We start from the raw sequence: 19,730 nt of genomic DNA, 5'->3' as shown, positions 1-19,730 counted from the left end.
CTAAGTTAAATGGGGGAAAAATTTTCACAAAAATTATCAGAAGCATGTTTGCAGGTCAAAGTCCACAAAGATTGTGCAAAATAACTGACAATGAATACTCATAAAGGATTATTTTTCCTAAAACGATTGCCGTTTTGGTTTGAAAGTAGCACCAAATTATGAATGCCATGCTAGCAGGCTTAGATTTTGCAATGGCTTATTCAGACATTTTGATAAGAAGCAAAAATGTTGAAGAACATAAAAAACATATTTGTAAGGTATTCGAGAAAATTACGGATTTAAAGTGGCTCTCGAAAAATGTAATTTTGGTATGGACAAGATTTAATACTTGGGGCAAATAATTGATTGGAAAGATAGAAGACCTAAATCAATTAGGACAGAAGCAATTAGAGAAATGCCTAGATCAGACAATGTAGTGAAGTTACAGTCATTCTTGGATCTAACAAACTACTATAATTTTTATCTCTCAAATATGCACGAACTAAGAGAATCATTGAAGAAGAATAAAAAATGACTCTGGCCAAAGGAATGTGAGGAAGTATTCCAAAAAATTAAAAGATGTTTATTATCGGCTCTAGCGTTAGCACATTACGATCCGAAAAAGAATTTAATTGTAGCGGCAGATGCGAGCAAATACGGTTTAGGAGAGGTGCTTCTCCACAGAATGGAAGATGAATCTACTAAACCAATTTCTCACGCCTCGAGGGTTTTATTACCCACTGAAAAAAATGTACAGTCAGATCGAAAAAGAGGGTCTGGCGATTGTGTATGCCATGAGAAAGTTTCATAGATTCATTCATGGAAGATCTTCCGTCTTGGAAACGGACCATAAACCATTACTATCGATCTTTGGTTAAAAAAAAGGGATCCCTACTCATACGGCAAATAGATTACAGAGATGGAGTATTATTTTGCTCAATTAGGATGTCAAAAATGAAACATCTAGCATCTAGTAAAATTACACATGCAGATGGTTTGTCGAAATTGGTCCCCAGTGAAACTGAATTTGAAGAAACTGTTATAGCAGCACTAAAAGAAGAAAATGAATTAACAGATATATTAATAAATACTGTTAGGGAATTTTCTGTTACACTTAAGGAAATAAAGAAAGCATCGAAAACAGATAAATATATTAACAAGATAAAAAAACAAGTGGGGCAAGACGAAAAGAATAGAAAAGGATTAAAAGTGTTTCCATTTTCTATGTGTGATGAAACTCTGATATACACGGACAGAGTGGTAATACTGCAAGTATTACAAAAGAAAATCCTAAAAGAATTCCAGGTGATGAAAGAATAACCTAATATCCCTTCATAGATGAAATGAACTATGGATATATTGATCCTCTCACGTGACTGAGGCAGAAGGAAAAAAGACAGGAAGAAATAAGAAAATATGTAACTCTTGTGTCACATGTATTCCCTTGTAAATAAACCCCTTATAACTCACTAGCGAGGGGTACCCGGCGTTTCCCGGGTGTTTGGAGGTGTGTGTGGAAACTCTTGGGGTGGGGGTGGGGGTTAAAAATGTTTTGGTAGGTAAGTATGAGGATCGAACCCGAACCCTTGAGGCAAAGTTGTACATTAAAGTGTGAAAAAAAAAACGTGCGACGTTAACAATTGCCCCACAGCGAGATGCTAACGGGAACATATTTGCATTTATTTAATTACTTGGATTTGGCAGGTGCCCGTTTTAATGTTAATGAGGTTAAGTTTGACTGCGAGATAGTATTTCATTTACTGCAGGAACGCCTCTCAAGATGTTATAGGAAAAAGACTAACCCACATGCGGTAAGCTGCAAATGTTGAATATTTATCTTCCCAAAGTCGAGCAAATTAAATAGACAGGCGAGCTTCGTTGTTAACTGTGAGATATTATGATTTATATGTGATATAAAAAGTTTTAAAAAGCTGTTAGGCGACCGACCGCTTCTCTGAAAAAAAGCCTTTTGTAGACATACAGAAAAAGCGAACACACATACAAACATACATACATTTTCGCTTTTATATTTATAGATAACCCTGTGTTTCTTGCTGTATTCTTATTTAAAGTAAGGATATAACAGTAAATATATATATACGCTCGATCGTAGAATACGCTTAAACATGATATTTTAATTTATGCAGATTGCGTATGTATTATTATAGAATTTATCCTCTATTGAATATTATATATTACGAGGAATAATGTTCTAGGTGGACAAATTTGCAAAAGAAAATTTCATTTAAAAATAATAATGATATTGTAGTTTATCCAATTCCGTTCGGGTTTGTTTACAATATCATGTCAGCTGATATTTGGGCTTGACGATGAATGCCCTTGGAAACTCACTTCTGATTAATGTTAAGTTTAAAAATATGCAAACAAAGAAATGATTTTCAACGATTTTAAATGGTACCTCTTCTTTTATCGTAAACTGAATTCATTAATCAGAAAAAAAATTAAAATTAAATAGTGAGGTGCACCCGGGCTTGAACACGAGATAATTTGATCTAGAGTCGAATGCTCTACCACTGAGCTATATTTCTAGACGTCAACATTTTTTTGTTTTGCTTTGTTTTACTGAGAAGAAATTATTTGTTGAGATTTTATTATCTCCCTTGCCGGTGCAATCTAAAATATTTCCCTGTAAAAATCTATTGTTTTTTTAAAAAAAGAATGACTATTTTTAAGATTGGATTTTTTTTTTTTTCGATTTTCGATACTTATTTGACGAATTTTTATATAAAACATATCTAAGAACACTGTCAGACATATACATTACCTTTGTGTGAAATAATTTGCAAAAGATAGTCTCAGCCATTTCAGAGCCTACAGGGAAAGAACTCACACACAGAGTAACGTTCATATAATTATATATATATATATATATATATATATATATATATGTTTGTGTGTGTGTGTGTGTATGTTTCCACTGCCAGACAACATTGCAGCCAGCAAGAGCCACGAAAGCCAACAAACCGGAAGTCCAAGACTCGAGTTTCGCCCTCATTTGGGCTCATCAGTTAGACACATCCGAACAGGATTCGAAACCCGAACCGCTTGCAGTCTCTTTACCACACGTGAGAAAGTCTTATTAACTATCACAGATCAAACACACCGCAAGGAAATCCCACAGTGGAATGCACCTACCTTCGTCTCGAACAAGGGATGTGATCTATGATCATATCGAGTCTTCCGGTTTGTTGGCTTTCGTGGCTCTTGCTGCCTGCAATGTTGAGAAGGAGGTAGGGTTAAATTAATACATTCTGCAAAGAAACATTAATTTTCGTATTTTTCATTTCAAATAATCAACTCATTCAACAAATATGTTTTCGAAACATTTTATGAGTTTATTATTTAAACGTCACGTAATTGCATCGTTTATTCTATTTACGATTCTTATTAAAAGAAATTATTCTTTATATGTTTTATATTTCCTTTTATTTCCATTTGTTTTTAGTTTACTTTTTTTTCATGATAAACGAACGGCTCCGTTTTCATTATTTTCGAAATTAATTCTTCGTAGAAAATCGATATATTCGATTAAGCTGTTGTCGCCAAGTGTGTCAATTCTTTTGAAGTATGCCAAGTAATTATTTCCTAATATTCGTTTGTTTGTTTGTTGTTTTTTTTCTTTTGTTTTTTTTTTAGTATATAATTTATCAAGTCAGGATCAATACGCGAATTTGATGGACTTTTTCGCAAACTCACAGCTGTCAGCGTCAGAAATTAATTTACGTTTCCAAATAGAAGGGGTGCACACAAAGGTTAACCTTGGGAAGCAAAGTATCGCATAACTTGATATATTTGCGCGCCACTTTTTGTACTTCATACGATACATAACATGTTAATCAGTCTGAATTTCAATTGACTTGAAGCTTGTAAATGATGATTTCAACTATAAACAAAGATGCAACTATGTCCATTCAATTTGCGCGTTGTTTAATGGAAGTGCTATATTAAACTTAAGCGTGACGGACAAATGGATGGGCAGAGTAACATATATATGTGTGTGTGTGTGTGTGTGTGTGTGTGTGTGTGTGTGTGTGTGTGTGTGTGTGTGTGTGTGTGTGTGTGTCTTATCTGTTTGGTTACATATGTTTCGCATGTTGGACCATGTTTACGATCCAACAGCCTCGTCAGACCTTACAAAAATGGTTGTTAATATTTGGAAGAAGTGTTTTAGAGGAAATACGAGGAAACAAATGAGGGTTAAGAGATAATAAGGGGGAGGGAGATGGGTATCGACAATATTTAAGTTTTGAAGGTTAAAATACATTAGATTATAGTGTGTGGGGAGGTGTAGCAAACTCAGGTAGGCGTGGGTGGAGATATATGGATATAGAGAGGAGGAGGGGTACATTCAACAATAAAAAACACCGTAGCAAATAAATACTGGGAACTCGAGGTCAAATAGGCCTTTGTCCGATAAGTGCATGCTCATTAGCTGATAGGAAGGGCGCGGTGGAACGCTGATTGGCTAACTAAAATCTCAATAGAAGATGCGCATATAAAAACAACAAACAACCACAGAATTCGCGCATAAGCCTGAAGAGTCCTAGAGTGGATGAAACGCGGAATGTTCAGTGTAGTTTAATCGTCATATATATTTATAACTTACTAACTAGCTCTACCTACGTATTGAGCACTTTTGAAGTAAATACTTAAAGTTTATGCATAAATTTATACTTTCGTATATTAATTTTTTGTGAGTAAATTAAGTAGTTATATATATATATATATATATATATATATATATATATATATATATATATATATATATATATATATATATATATATAAGATCTATTGTTGATTTTTTTTCTTAGCGATTCTTTGGTATTAAATTGTTACGCACTCCTGGGCGTTGAGAGTGTTACCTGCCCTTTATTTATTTACGTCGCCTTTTGAATTTTATGAATTCATAATAGCATAATGAAAGAAAAATATAAGGTATTTGCAGCTTCTCTTCCAATTTTCGGAAGTTTTAATTATGTCAAAACGCATTTTATTTCCCTTTGGTGGATTGATTGTTGTTATTTCTTCTGATGAGTTAAGGACAAAATAGATTCACTAATTGATATAATAATAAGGTAATTGATTGTGTGCTACAAAACAGATTCTGTCAAGAATTGTGTCAACTGAATCAAAGGAATAAATTGTAAGATGGTCAACATCATGAAATTTGGAATATAGACTTTTGTCATTCATTCATTATATACTCTTTAATTACATTGAGCTTCTTAAATAAGGATTGGTATAAATAAAAAGGAAATGTAAGTGAATAAAGAATATTTATACAGAAATTGTTTAAAATATAATTATCCACTCACGCGTGTTTCGCCGTCTTCGGCTCATCAGAGAGGCTGAATCTAGCGAGATTCGAAATCGTGACCCATGGAAAAATCATAAACCTCTACCACTGGCGTATCTCGAGCGCCTATTGGATATCGCGATTTTTTATGTAGATGTTATTTATTTATTTTTTTGTTTGCGGTACTTTTTAAATAAATTCAATTATTTATACATAAGTGCATTTTTACCTAAATGCAAATTTTTAAAATAATCTATAATATAAATCTCACCTGTCTGTTTAAATGTATGTATGTATGTATGTATGTATGTCTGCCTAAAACTTTCGACAGAAGCGACGGATTTTCACAAGATTGGTATCATTTTAAAGTTCGATCCTTCAGACGACAAATATCGAAAAATTGACAAAACTATTAATTCCTTCATCCTTAACTGGACACTTTTCTACAGGGAGGGGTCGCTTTTTTCGCCGATATTTTCGAAAGTCATCGCCTCTTTTCGATTGTCTAACCTTAATTTCACTTCCAGTTTGGCGATGGGCGCATCAGCTAACGCGTCATTTTTTTTGTTGTTATTTTTTTCACTTTCTTTTCCTCCTTCGCAGTACGGGTTCGAGCCTGCCTGCCTGCTACGACTTTTTTTTTTTTGTTCAATTCATATCTACAAACACCCGAGCAACCCCGGGCACCAATGCTATTCTATAATATAAATCTCACTTGTCTGTTTAAATATATGTATGTATGTATGTATGTATGTCTCGCAAAACTTTCAACAGAGGCGACGGACTTTTACGTGATCGGTATCATTTTGAAGTTCGACCCTTCGGACGACAAATATCGAAAAAAAAATGGCTAAAAACATTATTCCTTTACCCTCAACTGGGCACTTTTCTACAGAGAGGGGTCGCTTTTTTCGCATATATTTTCGAAAGTCATCGCCTTGATTTAAATCTACGTCACTTTCGGTTTGGCGTTGGGTGCAGCAGCTAACGCGTCACGTTTTTTCTTTTTTTTTTCACTTACTTTTCTTTTTTTACCACTTTTTTTTTTTTTTTTTTTTTTGCTCCACACACACCTCCAAACACCAGGGCAACGCCGGGCACCCAGACTAGTATATAATAAAGAATATATATATATATATATATATATATATATATATATATATATATATATATATATATATATATATATATATATATATATATATATATATATAATTATTTTAAAGAACAATTTGATTTGGGAATCTTAAATAGGACGACCCCTGCCATGCTTCTAGTATTATTGTGACTGAGAACTCTAGCTAGGATTAACGTAGACAAAGGTACAGAGATGATGATGACCATAGAATCCCACTTCTCCATTTTTTTATTGGTCTTGTGCTTAATTTTGTTTTGTTAAACTTGTTTAGCGAAATAAAATATATAAATCAATTTATTGATACATCTGTTACAGAAACGATATAAATAATGATGCAGGTGCGATAGAAAGTGAACATTTATACAACATTATATTAAGTTGCACGGGAATTCCATGGGAAATGAACGAAAACACTCGGGATATTATGATTTATGTTCGACATTTTGAACGCCATAACATTTTTATAATAGAGAATAAAGTAGAATTATTTTCAGAACAGACAGACCAAGTTTGTCGTAATTTGGTTTTCTAGGAATTACAAACGAGACCTTGGATGGTCTAATTGGGAAATTTTTTCGTATTTTCCTTCCGTTATTAACACGAGTATATTTTATTTTAGTTGTTTTTTTGTTTTTGTTTTTTTGTTTTGTTTTTTTTTTTTAAATACTTATTCCATCTAAGAAAACTGTTAGGTGTATGCAGAATTCCGATGCGTCGGTGACGAGCAGAAAAAAAATGATTATTCAGACTTCAAAACATCCACAAAAACATTTAGACATTTTAATTTTAATAACATTTTTTATTGCAATATGCATCTTGCATGTAAAAATTATCGGAAAATGCATTAATATTAATTTTCTTCTGAAAAGCTTCTGCATTGAAAAAATATTCGAGCCAGAGAACGAGAAAAATATGTATGCAAACCCTGAGGGGAACGTCGTACGTTTTTACTCTTTATATTTATTTTTTTTAATTATTTAATTTACACTATATTGTGGTGGTGGTGTCGTCGTCGTCGGCGGCGGCGGACCGACTCGTGTAAGAGTATCTGGTTCTGTTGTTTGTTTCTCTTCTTAATCAATATCGATAAATAGTATGACGTAAAAAAAAAACTTGAAAAATCTATGGTGGAAGAGCCGCGGATGGTGTTTACAGAAAAGAGTAGGATGAAGATGCGGTTGCCTCTTTTCATCTCCTCTCTCCTACCTCTCCATTTTCCCTCGTCTTCTCCTCAAAGTCTGAGATACCTTGTCATGCTGTTCCCATTTACGTGTTCCGGTCTCTGGCAGTTTGTTCCTACGAGAACGAGTCTATGTTAGTTAAGGCTTCGGTGCGTTTCAACTGATCTTTTTAGTGCATTTTCGGGGTTCCTCGTGATCTGATCCGGTTGACAAGCTGGCGATAGAGAGCATTTTCTTGTGAAGCTTAGATGGATTCATTCTGTGGACATGGCTTGCTAAGTGGAGATGGACGGCTATGTCTACAGAATGGTTTCAGAATGATGGTGGCCTCAACGCTGGTCACTGAGACTTAATGCAAAACTCTCTTACATGTGTGGATCTCCCACACGACTCTTAGAATTTTCGTAAGTTTTTGTTGTTGGAAGAGCTTTGTTTTATTTTTATCGCTTCTTTATGAGGTCCATGTTACTCCCTTGTTCAGTATATTTTGTATTTTTTTTTGTTTTATTTTACTTCAGTCGAAGTTCTCAGAAATCAAGGGGCCCACTACCTGGGGCTAACACTTGAAATCTATATGAGATACATAGATATTCGAATGTACCATTTAAGTTCTTTATCTCTCAAACACTGAGTTAATAAAGAAGTTGAGAACATAATTTTCCTCTCCCCAATTAACTATTTTCATATGTTGTATTATATCTTTTATTTTGGTCTCTTGGTCATACTGAATTCCAGGACAAGAATTTATCTAGTCTGGTGGAGTATCCAGTTTCGTGCTGTTACTTGAGGTAACATCACTTGGAGAAGGTGCACCATTCCTCGTAAAAGCTTATATGGCGAGGAGATCTTATTTGGGCAGCGAATACTATGTGATTTTGAATATTTGATCAGGGTTTACTTCTATGGAAAAAGTATCCTCATGCCAGATTGTTCTGACAAACCCCTGTACAGAGAGACCTTAGACACTCGAGGACAGTGTCTAGTAGGCATTCAAGTTCTCTCCTTCCTATTTAAGATTCTCAAATTTTGTACAGAATGTAGCAGGAAATGACAAATAAAACTAAATATTTCATTTCCTATTGATTCTCCTTTAAAGAGATCTTAGTATTTATTAATTTTTTAACATAACAGTCACCACTTATCAAGGCCCATACTCACTCGAGCATAAGGATTAATGAATGTACGGTGGTCACCGGAATAATAGTCAGTGGTAGAAATGGGTAAAAATTGATTATTTAACAGGGCGGTTCAACGAAAACTTGTTTAGAATGGACTTGAAGACGACCATATTGTAGCCAGCTGGAAAACAAGCCAGCGGAACAGTTTTAAGAAAGAAGCTTTGTACATGGGATTTTTTTTTTATATATTTAGGAACAGATAGAGAGTTGGGAAAACTGTTGATGGTCATTGTCGCTAGATGAGTGTTTTTTTTTAATGAAAGTTTGGCAAAGAGGGGAACCATATTTCGTTCGCCAGAATAAACAAATATGGCATCAGCAATTTTGAAGTTTTAATTCGAGTAGGGTCAGCTAGTATACTAACCAATATAATTAGTTCCATAGTACCCTCAGTTACTAAACTAAAAAATCCATTCCCGAAATTAACGACATCTATATATTAATAGGATAGCGCATGTGTTATTTATTTTGTGTGTCACGTTTACATCCGAGTGACTGTCGTTAAATTGTTATGGACTTTCATTTTTTGTAATGAATAATTTTATCAAGAATCATTGATAAGTTTTGGTTTCGGTTTCGATTATAGCTGATGGCACTTAAGTCATTTATTTTTTTTATATAAATAATTTTACCAAGAATTCTTGATAAGTTTTGGTTTCGATTATAGCTGATGGCACTCCAGTAATCTATTTTTTTATAAATAATTTTATCAAAAATTCTTTATAAGTTTTGGTTTCGGTTTCGATCATAGCTGAAGGAACTCAAATTATATATATATATATATATATATATATATATATATATATATATATATATATATATATATATGTTTTGATTTCGGTTTCGATTCAAGATGATGCACCCAAGTACTGTGTATATACATATTTTTTTATTTCAATTACAACTTTATAATGTATAAAATCGATAGAACATTAACTCTGTAATAATATATATGAAATCTGCAAGAATTAAAATATCATATTTAAGCGTATTTTACGACCGGGCTGCGCTGAGTGTCTTTACTAGCTTAGATAATTTTTTTTTTTTTTGCAGTTTTAACAAAAGTTCTATAATAATATCAGAGAGTCTCCATTTACAGAATGCCAACATCAATATATTACATATGAATGAGTCCCCTGTGGAATTTCCACTGGTTCCGCAAGTTAAAATGAAAGAGAAAGAGAGAGAGAGAGAGAGAGAGAGAGAGAGAGAGAGAGAAAATATATGTCAATAAGCTGTTTTCAGTTCCGAAGTAGGGGAGGGAGCATTTCGTTCATAAAGATTTTATGCTTCAGGTAAGTAAATAGATATTTTCAACGAAATGTTTTTATCGCTTATTTCAAGTTAAGAATATCGTTAAATTTTCTTTTATGTGCTTAATTCGTTTACAGGTTCTTTTTTAATAGGTTATCATTAATTTTTTTTTACACGGTGATCACCACTTATCAAGGCCCGGAAGCCACTCAGGGATAAGGGTTAATACATAATACAATTAAAAACAATTTTGGTAAACAAAAATGTGCCCATATATATACTCGGGAAGCACGTAGGCGGGTGAGCTAGTATACTAATAAATGTAATTAGTTTCATAGTAGCCTCAGTTACTGAATTAAAATCTTTCCCAGTATTAACGACATCTTCGGCAATCATCACAGTGAAAGCGAAAGTATTTTCTTAATACATCAACTTGTCAAAAGGATCAATGAACGACACATTTTACTGTTGAATAGTGACGGGATAAATATATACAAAACTATTGACAAGCCATCAATCATCCTAGCGAATATGTTAACAGTCTGAGACTACCTGACACGCAATCTTACAAATTCATTGTCAAAAAAAGGAAACTCCAATTATGTTGCCCAGAAATTTCAATGGATACAACTGATTCTAGCGACAATCTTGACCGGTGCATTTATTTTCAGAATTCTCATTATCTCCAATTGAATTCATTTTAAATTCAAACCATTTCAGTTATTAAACTGAATTTGCAGTGTCCATCAACAAATCCTAGGAATAACACACATGGCTGAGTGACAGATGCAAGGACAGTGCTGTTTTTGTCAAGGGCAATTTCGTGCTGTTGCCTTACAAGCCGGACTAAAAATCGGTTTCCATGTCTCTGATCAAAGTATAATGTTTATTAAAAAAAAAAAACTTTCGTTTGGTCAAATCCTTTTATTATTTTTAAATATATGATTAGAGTTAATTATTTAATTCTTTAGTTTAGCTCTTTTGTTCTACTTAATAATACAAAAAAATGCTTTTTAGTTCATCGTTTTTTTATATACATTTTCACATTTAAACTAAGAGCTTATCTTTGAAAATCAATGGATTAAAGATTTTTCATTATTATAATATCTTGTTTGAATGTTTGATGGATTACTACATATGGTAATTTGTTCAGTTTGTATTTTCATCTTCATTGGGTTTAGATTGCCTCATCTAGTGTGTTGAACTTTTTACTATCTCGATAAGATCTAATACGAAGATGATATTCATAAATTCATATATATATATATATATATATATATATATATATATATATATATATATATATATATATATATATATCCCTCTCTTTATAGTCTTACATACAATATCTTACTCTGTCTCTTTATCTATATATGCATATATAGATATTTCACTCTTCATATTCTCACGTACACATTCACTTCTTCCTAATGCATTCTGTCTTTCTCTTTCTATCTATCTATTTATTTATCTCTTTCTCTATTTATATTCAGACACACACATTCTCTCTCTCTCTCTCTCTCTCTCTCTCTCTCTCTCTCTTACTCTCTCTCTCTCTTCCACCCTATCTCTATCTCACACACACACACACACACACACCGCTTTTGTAAAACCAAATAATAAACTATCCTAACATCTTATTTCCATATTTACTTTCAATTTAGAGACGCATCCATGTGTATGCACAGGCTACGGTGACCCACATTACAAATTATTTGATGGTCAACGTATAACTTTCGCGGGAATCTGCAAATATCTGATGGTGCAGCCGAAACCTGGATCAAGGGTGACCAACTTTACAGTCGAAGTGAAAAACGAAAACCGTAACAATAATAAGCACTATTCGTACACACGTTATATCGAGGTCAGATTCAAGACGTTCAACGTGAAATTAATTAAAGACAATAGAGTCACAGTAAGTACGTGATAATCATATTCTTATTTATTTTAAACCGGAATTACAAATGTAAAACGCACGTGTCTTTTGTGTTTAGTTAACTATGAAAAATATAAATGAAAAATTAGTTTGTGTATAAATGAATTAAAACTTATTAAATCTAAATACAACATGGTGAAATACGTATTTGTCTATCTATATAAATAAGGCAATAGATATATGTATGTATGTATGTATGTATGTATGTATGTATGTATGTATGTATGTATGTATGTATGTATGTGGTAAATATTAAACCAATTAATTCTTGGTTAAATCTAATGGTCATATACTACTGAAATTAACAGAAAATAGTAACCATACACCAATGACGGTTTATAACGAGTAAAATCTTTGTTTGGATGTATGAATGCCACGTACAAACATATATCGGTAAGTTGAAATGCGAAATGTCCATTTCAACTTGCTGATATATATATATAGATATATATATATATATATACATACATATATTGCACTTCAAATTCAATTCATTTCTCCTAGTCGATTAATATAAAATCTATAAATCTAAAGTAAACTATTTACAATAAATACTCACAGTTCACAAAGAGCAATTAAAAATGCAAGTGGACAAACATTTTTTTTTTATCTGACGTTTTAGTTTAAAATGGAAAATGACCATTAAAAAACAATAGAGCATGATGAGTACATAATAATGATATTGTTATTGCTGTGAATAATGTCTCATTTTAATCCAATAAGAAACATCTACATAGAATCAATGCCAATTGACAAAATTTAAATCCGAGTTGAACAAAGGCGTAGTATTATTTAAAACACAAATGCTAAATTATTAATCAAAACAGAAATACTACGAAAATATTGATTTAAACACAACGAAATGAAATTATTGTTGAATTTGCATAATCTAAATACAACTGTGTCTAACTCAATGTTTCATGAAAGCTATAGAAGCCAGTTGGTGTTGTCATAAAGGCTACATTCTTACAATGACAAGTAAAATATCTACTTACATTTAAAAGGTACTTTGAGTGAGGGGGTGTATGTGTGTGTATGTGTGTGTGTGTGTGCGAGTTCGTTCCCTATGAACTTTGAAACGGCTAGGAAGATTTCTTTTAATTTCACAAAAATATAATTGATGTTCTGTGGGTGTTCCTAGGAAGGTTGTGTATCGGAATGCCTCCAGTAAGTATCTAAAATCGATAATCAAAGAAAGACTAAAGTTAACACATTTATACAAGTGCATTTGAGAAAATTTACGACCACGCAAGTAGAAGAGCCCAGTGTATAAAATCAACAGTATGTCATATAATAACACATGGATACGTTCGAAATGAGTGTTCCTGTTTATGGCACAACTGAACTATGATACTTGAGTTTTGCATTTTTAACTTTTAAATCAATAATAGGCTCTCTACAGTGCAACATAGACTACAATATATTGTGAAATAAGTTGTTTTCTGGACATTTTAATAATGATTGACACTGTGTATTATATCGGGTGCTAAAAATCTAGAGCAATCCACTCGTTTTCGGTTCACCTTCGATAGCACAAAAAGCAAATATTTTCTCTGACAAACAGTATAAATTTAGGCAATGTTGTTCTACTGCTGATATTTTAACAGTCATCTCTGAACGCATATACCAAAGCGGGCGAAGCCAGGGCTGTAGCCGTTAATATATCCAAGGCCTTTGACAAAGTCTGGCATGAAGGGCTGCCAATGAAAATTAAATCGTACGGTATAACTGGATGTATAATTAGATCCTTATTAGAAAATAGGACCATCCAGGTTGTCATTGATGGACGTACATCCAAGCAGCATAACATTAATGTGGGAGTGCCTCAGAGGTCGATCCTTGGATCACTATTATTCCTGATATTCATAAAGACCTCTCTGATAATATTGTCCGAGACAAGTATATTGGCTGATGATATAACGTTCTATAATATGCATGAGGGAAGAACGGATGTACATAAATCTAAGGCAATGGTAGAATTATTCGGAAATGACCCCCAGACCGTAGTGGAATGGGGCTGAAAATGAATGGTAACATTTAATGAGTGTTACTCTCCTGTAACAATTACAAGACGCCTCGCCAACCCCCTTATATCCATGACAAATAAAACCCTACTTGAGAATTCTTACTTCAAACTACTCGGCCTAACATTTGCGGGAAAAAATATATTGATGACACTCCAAAGATTGCTGCGTAAAAAGTGGGTTTCCTCTATCGAACTAAAAGACTACTCACACCTGAGAGTATCATGTACCTTTACAATGCCAGCATTCGCCCATGCCTGGAGTATTGGTGCCACATCTGGGCTCGTGCATCTACCACTAGCCTCTCCCTCTTAGAAAGGGTCCAAAAAAGAGTTTCAATCTTCAAAGGTCCCACTTTGTCAACTAAGCTCCAACCCCTGTCCCGCCGCCGCAAGGTTGCATCTCTGTGCCTTTTACAAATATTTTAATGGAATGGTTACTGTAAATTGTGGGATAGATTTAATGGGGGCCATTTTAAGTGGGGAATTTTTCAGGAAGATATTTTTTCACATTACATTTAAATTTCTATCGGAAGGACAGGAAGACAGAGATAATTCCAAAGGCAAGCGATTCGAATGAGAGTAGAAAATTTCCCCCCTCTAGTGACCTCTACAATAAAAGGATGTAACTTTGCTAATTGTTGATTTTATTAAATTGAAGATATGTAAGTGTAGTAAGTTTGTCGATGCACATTGTATAGAAGTACTTGTTGATCAATCGCAGGAATGCAACATTGCGGCGATGCGACAGGGGTTATGGCTTGGTAGGCAATGAATGACCAGTTAGTTTAAAGATTAGTTTTTTTGCTGTCCAAGAGGTAGAGACTAGTGGTCGGGGCACTAATACTCCAGCTTTTCTTGATTTGAATATTATTTTGGTTTTCCCGACTTTGACTAATAATTAAGATCATGCTTACCAAACCTGCGGTCCGCAGAAGACATGCGGTTCATTATAAGCTTATTTGCGGCAGGCACAGAAATATCACGCAACTTTTAAAAAGTGGGGAAGATAAAAGAATATTTCAAAATATGTGCATGAAACGTAGTTAGAATTTCCCATCTGATATCGCCTTAGATACTGAATAATGCAATTCCAAAATCAATCACTTGTCATCTGTGATAAAAATCAGAACTGCACAGAAATTTAAGTCTGGCATATCAAAGATTGTCGACAACAAGAGTTGTCAAACTTCGGGACAAACATAAAAAGAAATATTTGAATACTTGATAATAAATGCCCATTTTGAACGATTGTAATTTATGTGAATTCCATTTATTGCTGTTGACTTCCAATACAAGTGAACCATGTTCGTTGCCTTTAAAACTACATAAACGTTTGTACTTGAACCAAACTGTTACATGTTTGAATACTTGTCCATTTTGAAAAATTGTAATTCATATGAATTGGATTTGTTTCTGTTGCGTTCGGATGGAATTGGATCATTAATTTAAATTTTCGTTATGTTGAAATAAACAACACATTTCTATCTCATATTAATTTATTTATATATATATATTTTGTTATAGTGCCTGTAAGTTTGTCCTTGTATTCTTGAATACGATCAAAACTATCGCATGTTTCTAAATTAAAAGAAAAATATTCAGCAATAATTTTATTAAATAATTAGCAAGTATACCTGACGTTGCCCGGGATTGAATGCGGATCAACGAACGTTACACACTTTCCATACTTTTATTGCTATTAGAATCGCTAAAATCGCTAATTTTCTTTTCAATCAAATCGGTTGATTGCCTGCTCTAATCAGAAACCCACCGTGGTGTCCAGGGGGAATCTTCACATACTTTATTCAAGTGAAATCTTTAGAATGGGCTTCCTGAAAGCAAACAATATGGCAACTATTTAGGAATCCGACAACGTAAGGGTGTGTGGAGAATTAATTCTTGATAAAATGCTTGCAGATCATTGTAAATCCTGAAAATAATTGTAAATCCTGGCAAAATCCTTCAAAATACTGGTAAAATCATTAAAAATCCCGGCAAAATCCTTTAAAATACTGGTAAAATCCTTAAAAATATTGGTAAAATCCATAAAAGTCCTGTTAAAATCCTTAAAAATGCTGGTAAAATCCTTTAATATACTGGTAAAATCCTTTCTTTACCATTAGAACTTATTAGAATTGACAAAAAAAAAAAATCGGTTGAAACCATTGTTTTTATTTTATCTGAAAACTCCATTTACCTACTACAAAATCTCGTCCCAATAATGCAGAAGCGCCGTTATTTGCAAATGTTATCAGATGAGGTGGAAAGTAGTTGAAATGTGGGAGACTTGTTGTCACCCAGATTCCAGAGAACACTTCCGGTTATTATAAGTAAATAATCTTTGACACTGAACTGTGTGAGAACTCCTAGTGAGTACAAAAACTAAAATTATTATAATAAACACAGATGTGTTTATAGGGATTAACAATAATAAAAATAAAACGTAGTTTTATTTTTATTATTGTTAATCCCTATAATTTTTTTTAACCTATAATATATTATTATTAAGGTATTTGTTTTTTAAACATAGATTTTCAACATAATGTAAATTTCGCATTTTATAACCTTGCTCCAGTTATGGAAAATATCAATTTTATACGGTTAATTTTCTAGAATAAACATTTTTAAACAGTTAACTCTAATTTAATCTATTTAAATGTATATTACTATTTTGTTTTAATTTTATATTTGGGTGTACTCGGCTTTCGTTTTGATTACGGATTTTCCCGTTTGAACTACTACATACGGGCTTTTCTGGATTCTTTACTTTATTATACAAGATTATCTCAGTTCTCAGAGCCATAAGACTATTTTCCTTAGAATTATATATATATATATATATATATATATATATATATATATATATATATATATATATATACATATATACATATATATATACATATATATATAACATATATATATATATATACATATATATATATATATATATATATATATATACCGTATCAGAATGCGACGAAAAGAAATTAAAGTGCTTGATCACGAATATATATAATATATATATATATATATATATATATATATATATATATATATATATATATATATAGTCTTGGAAGTTCTTTAAACTCAAAAAAATAAATTAATAACAATTTAATTTTTAATCCTTCATTGGAAATATATATATATATATATATATATATATATATATATATATATATATATATATATATATATACTAGCAGTTCCGCCCGGCTTTGCTCGGGCCCTATGTACTGTTCATAAGGTTATGTGCATATGTATATATTAAAAAGTGTGAATATGTGAAGTAATGTATTGCTGTATAATAGTCTTCCTTAACTACCATAGAGAAAAGACAGACAGGCATTTTCACTTTTATAGATAGATAGATAGATAGATAGATAGATAGATTGGATGCAATATTTAGTAATGATTTAAAAAGTATAAAAAAAGACTCCTGCGCCACCACTGAGAATCGAAACCAAAACGTTCAGCTCACGATTTATTTCGCCTCTGCCGTAAATGACTGGGCTGTGAAAACATGTTTACTGTAAGGCTAAAAATTAAAACATGAACCAATAGCTACTACATTATGCATTCGTAATGCCAGCGTTCGACATTCACCTGGCAAATTTCATTTTTTTTTTTTTTTGATTTTCACACTTTTGCACCGATTTTTCCGGGCTAAAACCCAAATATAAAGTTTTGCATAGATTCAAATACCTTATATATGAAGTTTCATGTCTGTAGACCAAAAACTCTAGGAGGAGTTTGGTAGGTAAAATTTGTGCAATAAAAATATGTACGTATACATAAATATATATGGAAACAATTTTTTGTTTCCTGTAAACTTTTTACACAAATATTATGCAAGTATAAATCATGTAGAATATCTGCATGAATATAATGACACGTAATAGTTAACTAAAGATGATCATCCCATAAGAAAACCGAAAAACTAATAGGGAATTAATTAAAATGAACGTTTAAAAGAATATGCAAATTAGCTAGACCTTTTGCAGATGGATGCAATTGTCCAACCCATATATAAGAAAATTGTATTTTCTTTTTAAATAAGTAGAAACGGGTTTTTTTTAATATGAATATCAATACAGCCAAAAGAAAAACGAATTTATAGGAGTACAGAGAATATATATATATATATGAGTACAGCTAAAACATGTAAAAATTCCGTGTCGTGTGCAAAAATACAACTAATATTGTTGTTGGTGGAGACTAATACGTTTCTCTCTCTCTCTCTCTCTCTTTCTTCATTAACAAGATCAATGGAGAATCAGTAGAACCACCAGTCCTGACTCACCAAAGTTTTAGCCTCACGAAAACGGCAGGCTCATTAAAATTGGTGACTAACTTTGGACTGACCGTTACGTTCGATGGAAAAACTAAATTTGAAATCACGTTGACTCCGAATTTCCGAAATTTACTAACTGGTGTTTGTGGCGATTGCAATGGTAAGAGAGATGACTACAGAACGAAAGATGGGCAAGACGTTTCATCCAGGGCGGAGAAATACAACCTGGTCGTTAACAGCTACCAAGTGTTTGACGACGCACTCACTCCTTTACACAGGTAGGTATTGCATTTAAAAGGACAGTTAGAATCTTTAAAATATCCCTCGATTAGAATGTATGAGATAGCGGTCGAATGTCTGGCATCCGGTAGGATGTCTCATCTCCAGAAAGAACAAAATGCTAAGAAAATTAAAAGAAAAATAAGGTAAATATGTTAATGTTCTCCAATTTAGAAATATTTCAATTTAGTATTGAATTCTGAGAAAAGAATGATGGCTTGTGTTACATCATTTCGGCTAACATCGAAACGTTGAGAAAATAGTATTCTTTTTGTTGTTGTCATTCATTTCGTCTGAATCAAATGACACCGAGAACAGGAAGGCTCGGTCGTTTCAGACCAAGTCAAGAAGCATCGAGAAAACATTGCTTTATGGTTCTGTTCCTGACACATGATTGCTTTTTTTTTTCTTTTTTTTTTTACAAGGTAGTCACCACTTGTCAAGGCCCGGAAGCCACTCGGGGATAAGGGTTATAGCGTGTACAGTAAGTTAGTATAGGAGATTTGATAAAGTGTCTTACTAAGGGAGGGCGGTTAATCAGGAATGTGTTTATGTTGAACTTGAAGACATCCAGGTTGTAGTCAGTTGGGAAACAGGCAAACGGAACAAAGTTCCATAGGCGTGTACTTCTAAGAAAGAAGCTTTGTTCATGCAATCTACGTTTTGGTTTTGGCACAGATAAAGAGTGTGGAAAATCTTTGACAGTGGTTTCAGCTAGACGGGTGTTTATTGTTAAAGATTGGCGAGAGAGACCAGAGATTGGAGCTCAGACGAGCACTTGCCATGGAAGTAACGATAAAACAAAGACAGGCTCGCAACGTCTCTTCTGTGGGAGAGGGGTGGCAGGGAAGAGAAAAGGGTATCCCCCACTAAGCAGCATGCGTTCCGCAGATTCAACCGACATAAGTCCAGCTCAAATAAACAGAAGTTTATAGAAGCTAGAAATAATTGTAAGAGAGTGATAGAGACAGCTAAGACAGATTACTCTGAAACCACCAGAAAACGCATCGAAGCACAGAAATTAGGAACCCGGGATTTTTGGAAAATCTACAACAGCGTAGTAAATAATGGACAGTCAACTATTCCCCCACTATCAAACGATCATGAGGTTGCTTGCACGGCCACTGACAAGGCTAATCTGC

General features: G+C 33.1%; 1 protein-coding gene across 1 annotated transcript in view; it reads left to right on the top strand.

Moving 5' to 3' along the window:
• Positions 1-18,587, top strand: part of LOC145273652 (zonadhesin-like) — a gene marked incomplete at its 3' end in the record, with an annotated part of 68,132 nt that extends 49,545 nt beyond the window's left edge. Inside the window, exons 4-5 of the mRNA XM_080127088.1 lie at positions 11,715-11,965; positions 18,280-18,587. Coding sequence (XP_079983214.1) covers positions 11,715-11,965; positions 18,280-18,587 — 559 coding nt within the window. The remainder of the gene's footprint in view (positions 1-11,714; positions 11,966-18,279) is intronic.
• Between the last annotated feature and the right edge of the window lie 1,143 nt (positions 18,588-19,730).

The sequence above is a fragment of the Euprymna scolopes genome, unplaced genomic scaffold, assembly GCF_053919585.1.
Source record: "Euprymna scolopes isolate OS-2025 unplaced genomic scaffold, ASM5391958v1 sca128, whole genome shotgun sequence".
Lineage (NCBI taxonomy): Eukaryota > Metazoa > Mollusca > Cephalopoda > Sepiida > Sepiolidae > Euprymna > Euprymna scolopes.
Note: the sequence above shows the minus strand (reverse complement) of the source record. Positions and strands in the feature narration are given on the sequence as shown.